Source organism: Macaca thibetana, chromosome 11 (genome assembly GCF_024542745.1).
Source record: "Macaca thibetana thibetana isolate TM-01 chromosome 11, ASM2454274v1, whole genome shotgun sequence".
Lineage (NCBI taxonomy): Eukaryota > Metazoa > Chordata > Mammalia > Primates > Cercopithecidae > Macaca > Macaca thibetana.
The window spans coordinates 103,064,805-103,071,550 of record NC_065588.1 but is presented as its reverse complement, the minus strand read 5'-3'; the positions used below and the strand labels follow the sequence as shown (position 1 = coordinate 103,071,550).

General features: G+C 41.5%; 1 protein-coding gene across 5 annotated transcripts in view; it reads right to left on the bottom strand.

Annotated features, from left to right (window-relative positions):
• Window positions 1–492: 492 nt before the first annotated feature.
• Window positions 493–6,746, bottom strand: part of RIC8B (RIC8 guanine nucleotide exchange factor B) — a 113,590-nt gene continuing 107,336 nt past the window's right edge. For 4 of the 5 annotated variants that reach the window (XM_050748639.1, XM_050748645.1, XM_050748646.1 and 1 more), the window contains one exon: window positions 493–1,868. In XM_050748639.1, coding sequence (XP_050604596.1) covers window positions 1,757–1,868 — 112 coding nt within the window. In that variant the 3' untranslated portion in view covers window positions 493–1,756. The remainder of the gene's footprint in view (window positions 1,869–6,746) is intronic. The other variant, XM_050748641.1, reaches the window with a different exon arrangement.

Below are 6,746 nucleotides of genomic sequence, written 5' to 3'. Positions count from 1 at the left end.
ATCCTTTGGTAAGGAGATAGTCCCAGATTTGCTACGTCTTGAAGTTTTATTCTTCTCATCTATCTGGTTTTCAGTTGGCCTTTTTCTTCTTTCAGTATGCCTGCCTTCAATCTAGCAGCCTCTTTCTTTGCCATTTTTTGTGAGCTTCAAAGCCAGCTAACAAAACATGTTGGAAGCGTATGCAAATTTCAGTTCAAAGTCTAAGAGTGATATTCCTGAAGATCTCCCCCACAAGTAAGTCGCAAGAAGCTTTGTGACATCTCTTCTGGCAGCTGAAAGGCCTTTTACAACTCCATTCCCGAGTTTTTTGCTTTGCCAGAGAGGTAACTTCTGGATAAATGACCTTTTCATAATACTCCATGTACTTTACCTGTCCTTAAAAAGGCTATTAGAAGTGGGACAATGGATGTAAAAGCACTTTAAAAAGCATAAACTGTGAAATAGTATTGTTTAGCCCATGTATCTATAAAGAAACACACACAGATGGCCAAATTGAATCAACCCCAATGTTTTATTTAAAGTTTTAAAAGGCAGTGGTTAAGCACATTATGTATATATGTATATATATGAATGTATGTACGTGTGTATATACATACATATATATACAGGAAACCAACCCCTTTTCAACTTTAGCCCCTGATGAGCTAGGCCCACTGTCTAGTGCATGACTCACTTTCTCCTTCTCCATAGGACCAATTCTAAAAGTAAAAATAAACAGCCTTTATCAGTTTAACAGTAACTAATTGTGTTTCTTTTTCTTAAATAAATAAAGTTACTATTAAACTGATCACATATGGTAGAAACGTAGAACACACACACACACCAGCACACACACAGTTCCCAATTTAAAACGTGATGTATGAATGACCTATATGTACAAATGGGTGCTGCTGACTCCCCCACCCCAAGCAGAGGCCACGAAAGAACTCCCATTACTCAGGGAGTCCCCATTCTCTCTGCTGGGATGGAGGATGTGTGTGTTCCTGGCACCCCGGGTTAGACCTCAGAATGCACACTCCCCATGCACTGATACAGATGGTGGTTCAGTTCTATGGTACTAGTGTTCAGGTACATTAGGGAATAAATAGGCATTTGTAGCTGCCTGAGAACTAAACCATCATTTATAACTCTTTATAGGGAGAAATGTATTCTGAAGTTTTAGCTAAGTGACATACAAACTTTTAGAGTATAATCAGTTTGTAAGTCTGAGGCTGTGTGTGTGTTTCCATATATTTATACAAAATTGATATGAAGAATGGGGCTAGGTTTATGGAGCAGCTGCTAGGCTTCCATTTGGTGAGTTCTGATCTAAGAAGTCGATTGCCCAAGGCTTTATTTACCAGCTCATTCTGTTTCTCATGTGCCTCTGGCTGCTGGAGAGATTCAGAAGGGGCCACTCACACAAGTGAGGGGAAGGACATGGCTAAATCTTCTGCTAAGAGGCTTGGCAAAAAGAATTGCCAGATTCAACCAGGGCCGCTTTGTAGAATAAAATCCTTCAATTCCATCCTGATGAAATGGAATTTTTTTCTGCTTCTAGCCCCTGTAACCCTGTCTAACTGCAGCTCTGTATGAATACCTCAATATCGCAAAAACACAGGGTCACCTCTTAAATATGCTGGATTCTCAATGAGTAAACCAGTTAATGTGTTTCTAGCCAAAGCAAGGGCATAAATGTTTTAGAGAAAAGATTCCCCTGGAGCTACAGAGAAAAGATGCTGATAAAGCAATATTGAGAGTTGAGCAGGTGATGCTTTTAGTCTGTGTCAGAGCTGGTCTCTTCGATGACAGAATACTGGTTGAGTGCTTCCTCCAAAGGCGTTATTGTCCCATCAGGTTTTAGTCCCATTGGTTTAAGCAACTCCTCTCTAGAAAAAGAGATAAAAGAGAGAGAGAAAAAAAGTATTCACCAGCATCACACACACACCCCTCCCCCTCGCCCAAATCCACAACCTTTTAAAAAGAAAAGTCTTTAAAAACCAAAGTATTTTCCCTTCAGCTCTCTCTGTGTGTTTGTAATAGGAAAGATGAAAGGGGCATGGAAAGAAAAAGAGGAGATAAAAGACTTCATTCACACAGGCCAAACCTACTAAGCCAATTAAAAGTATGAAAAGTCAAGGTCTAAATGGGCTCAGGACAAGGAGCAGGTCTCTTCTGTTTTGAATAATTAACTTTTCTTTTTTTTCCGTTTGTGGATTGGTTTTGTTTTAGAGAAGTTGAAGCTATCAAAATTTCACCTGCTCCAGTGGTTGGAGCATACAATTAAACGGCTGATTTGATATGCATACACTTCATTCAATGGAATAAATCTATCGGTTTTGATTTTGCCTCAATCTCTAAGTGATACGTAAGTACTTGTTGATTCATTTCAAATTAGTTGGCCTTCCCCAACTCTCTCCCCGACTTTTCTTTCCTTCTCTCTCTCTCTTTCACTCTTTCTTTCCTCCTCCTCCTCCTTTTTAAAAAACACCATTGCTTTTGTTTGTGGCAGTTTAATTATGGGATTGACAGCCATTTTAATCTCTTCAAAGCTCCCCAATGGCCGCTTTTCAGCTAATCCAATTATATCTACTCCACAAGTTACAGCCTCATCTAAAGATGATTAATTATTGATTAAGCCAATCAAAAAGCATTAGGAAAGATTTATTTAATCTTTTCATAGGCTTTTATTTATTACATGGAGATTATGGTGAATGTACCTGTTGAGTTGCTAACTCCAGTCCTCCCATCCCTAAAAAGGTCAGCAGTGTACTTAGGAGCGGCCTTGAAGAGCCCCTATGAACTGCTTAAAACTTATTTATCACAGAAATGGGCATCACCCCCCAAAAACATGTCCATAACCAAAACCCCACATGGCAGCAGCTAGAATGTTGCTGAGATTTGCATGGAAGGGAAATGACTCCCTCCTCACAGTTGTCCCTTAGGCTAGGAGAAAGAAGGGCTCCCTCCTGGGGAGGGGCAGTCACACGGTAGTGTAACGGTGTTGCAGACACAGTGAAGCCTCCTGGGGAGGGGCAGTCACACAGTAGTGTAACGGTGTTACAGACACAGTGAAGCCTCCTGGGAAGGGGCAGTCACACAGTAGTGTAACGGTGTTACAGACACAGTGAAGCCTCCTGGGGAGGAGTGAGAACAGCTCAGTGGTCAATGGATAAGAAAACAGGAGCCTGATGAAGAGCTCTGGCTAGCTCCAGTAGACAACTTCGAAGTGTTTGAAAACTTTGTTTGGGAAATGTGAACGTCTGACAGGCTAAGTTGAGGCTCCTGAACATTATGAGGGAGGAAATGTGTTTCCCAATCCAAGAAATGGGGTCAGAATCATAGAACTTAAAGTTGGAAGGGGCCTTAGAGATCATTAAGTCCAACCCCCTTCTTTAATAAAGGAGACTGAATGACTCATCCAAGGTCACATATCTAGTTGTAGAGCTGGACCTGGGACATGGGTCTCCTGAATCCCAGTCCAGTGATCTTTGCAGCCCACCGCATCTGGATTAATCGCCCTAACTGCAGTGGAGGAGCACACTGAGTTCACATCTTCAACACCTGTTCAATGACTATGTGACAGGAACTATGTCATATACTGGGAAGAACGGAAGACCAGGTACAGCTGCTGCCTTTGAGGAGCAAATATATGCAAAAGTCATTTCGAGCAGAATGAGGTAAATGCTGTAAGAGAATTATGAACAAAGAAGTGTGGCAGCTCCTGAGATGAAGCACTGACCAGGCTGCCTGGGGAGGGCACTGCCAAATAAGGTGTCAGTGAGTGGCCCTGTACTAGGCAGACGGGCACAGAGCGTTTCAGATAAAGGAGACTGTAAAGAGCTCCGAATGGTCCCACTGACGTGTGTGATTCTGTATCTTTTAGACCTTTTTGGTTGTGTCAGCTCATCTTTTGTATCTCTGGGGTCTCATGAAGCCGGGAAAAGGCCCAGTGTTTGGGGAATGGTGAGGTTCAATGAAGGAGGGGCAGCAGGTAAGCCTGCAAGGGTAGTTTGGGATGCAATAGTAAACAACGTCTTAAATGCCAAAATAAGGAGCTTCGATTTCACTCTGTAAAGAGTGTTTGATTACGTTTGTTTTATAAGAAAGTATCTCTGGCAGCAGCATGATAGACACTTTGGAATTAGTGGCAGATAGACAAGTCATTGGGGGAGTCATCACAATAGTGTGTGGGGGAGGAGACAGAGAGCTGGATTAAGTCTGAGGTTGTGGGAAGAAAAGGCAATATTTCTGAGGTAGATCTCACCACTCACTGGGAGGAAAAGGGGTTGGAGAAGGACAGTAGTAAGTAGAGAGTTCCTGTTGTTTCAGCTCAGATGACCAAGTGGATGGTGACTCTATTCAATGGGACCAGGACACAGCAGATGGAGATTTGGTGGGGAGATGCTGATATATTTTAGGACCTGAAGAGCTTGAGGTGCCTACATGACAACCAGGTAGGAATGTTCAGTGGAGAGCTAGAAACAATGTTTCCATTAAAACTTCTCTCTAGCACTGACATCAATCATATATCTGTATTTTAAATAAATTCCTGGTTCTAACTGATTGTGCTAAAGGACTTTGTGATGTTGGATACTACATATTGACAACTGACACAAAAGGAGAAGAGGGAGAACCTGCTGGGAATGAAACACGGAGGGTCTGAAGGGGTTGGTAAACTCAGGGGCAGGGTAGGGACCGAAGGGTAGGGATAGGTAAAAGTAGGACTGGCAGATGGGACTGGAGAGATTCTATCGAGTGATAAACTGCTGGGTGGATATACCATCACTCCTGAGACTAACGCTACTGCATCTCTTTGATAAAAAATGATTCTGGGGCTAGCTACTAACTTGTATGAAGTATCTAGCACTTTCACATCTAAACCCAGGAAGAATATTTTCAAGCCTGCTCCCTAATCCAATTACAGAAATAATTAAAAACATTAAATTAGTTTTATGGCCAAATTATAGGATTTCATTATGGAACAATGGGCCCATATTTTAATTCTTACTTGTGAACTTGTGAACTATTCTTCTCAAGATTTACTTTCTGGGTGCTTTGTATCAACCCCCACTAAAATGGAAGTTTCTCTGAAGGTATGAATTATTTTCTTCTCCACATGGCTCTACTCTCTGTAGGAAAGGCGTCAGTGAACAATGGCCATACAATCATGCATTGTGCAAATGAATTAAGGCAGCAATGTGATGTCATGGAAAGAAAAAAAAAGATCTGGAGTCAGGAAGTCTGTCTGAAGTCCTGATTCTCCTCCACTTACCAGCTGTGTGATCTTGGGCAAGCTTCCAAGTCTCAGTTTCCCTACCAGTGAAATGGGGGTCGTGATAATCCTGGCTGCACCTACTGACTAGCGAAGATGTAAGTAGTGGTAGTAGTAATAATAATAATGTAGACCAAAGACTTGTGAATTGTAAAGGACAAATGTTTGTTATTATTGTGGTACAGTGAATAGCACATATAGGTTTTGGAGTCAGATGGAGCTGTGCTCTAATTCTGGATCGATCAGTCACTAGCTTTAAGAACATGAACTCACTGAATTCCAATTTCCTTATCTGTAGAATTAGGACAGGAACACGTACCTCACACTAAGTTGTGATGAGGGCAAAAGGCTACTATACATACAAAGTGTGTAGTATAACATTAGGCTGGAATGTAGTTAGAATCCACAAATTGCCATTCCTGTCCCTCAGGTGCTTACAGAAGGTTTTCCCATGCTGGTTAGGGATTAAGTGGGGGAAGAATATGCAGAGGCAAATAAAAGACATGGTCCCTGTCCTCAAGAAGCTTTTAGTCAGTTCAGAAGATAAAACACACACACATTAAACAATATTGAAAGAATTACAGAACAGCAGATTAACAAGCTTGAGATGATTAACAGGCAGAGCCCTGCTTTCTTTAAGCTTTAAAATTTGTCAGTATACCCTTACTGTATTTGAAATTAGTTTTAAAGGAGATTTCTTGTCCTGTCTGGGAGTAGAAGGAGAGGATCATTTACAGATGTGTGACTGTTTGTTCTAATTGACCCCAGGTTTATTTCTCATACCCCCATCCTAACTTTTCTCATCTTCTTCCTCTATCCTTCCAACTAGCGGCCCACAAATATCAAAATGAAATATTTGATACAGAGACTCACTTCTAAAAGGCTTGATAAATGACCTGGTTGGGTTTAATTTATAATCTTGGACTATTTCATTTGCAATCTGTTGTATCTAGATCAGCAAGATGTGGACAAAGAATGGGAAGCTTTAATGAACACCACAGAAATATTCCTTCACCAGTCGTATGGACTATGCACATGTGGGAGGGACACAGGAGGAGACAGGGATGCTGACCACAGGCTCCTTGCAGTAGGTGGACTCAGAGGCCAGACTGTAATGGCAGTGATGGACATGGATTCACAGGGAGAAAGGCATCCCAGAAGCAGAAGAATTAGTCAAGCAGAGGCACAGAAGCAAGAGTTAGTTGTGTGCAGGGACTGGCAAGCAGGCTGGCTCGGCTGAGATAAAGGAAAAAAAAAACAAAACAAAACTCAAAAGAGATGAGGTATAAAAGAGGATTTGAATGGAGACCTTGAATCCTAGGCTGACAAGTCTGGACTTGAGTACAAAGGTATTCTTGTTTTCTATTTCAAGAGTGCCCCCTTACCCCCCACTTCTAAGGATATTAAAAATAACTGTCATTACAAAGCTGGAAAGCTATGAAATACTACTGCTCTGATATTTTAAAAAGATAATGTCTACGCTTTACTCAAT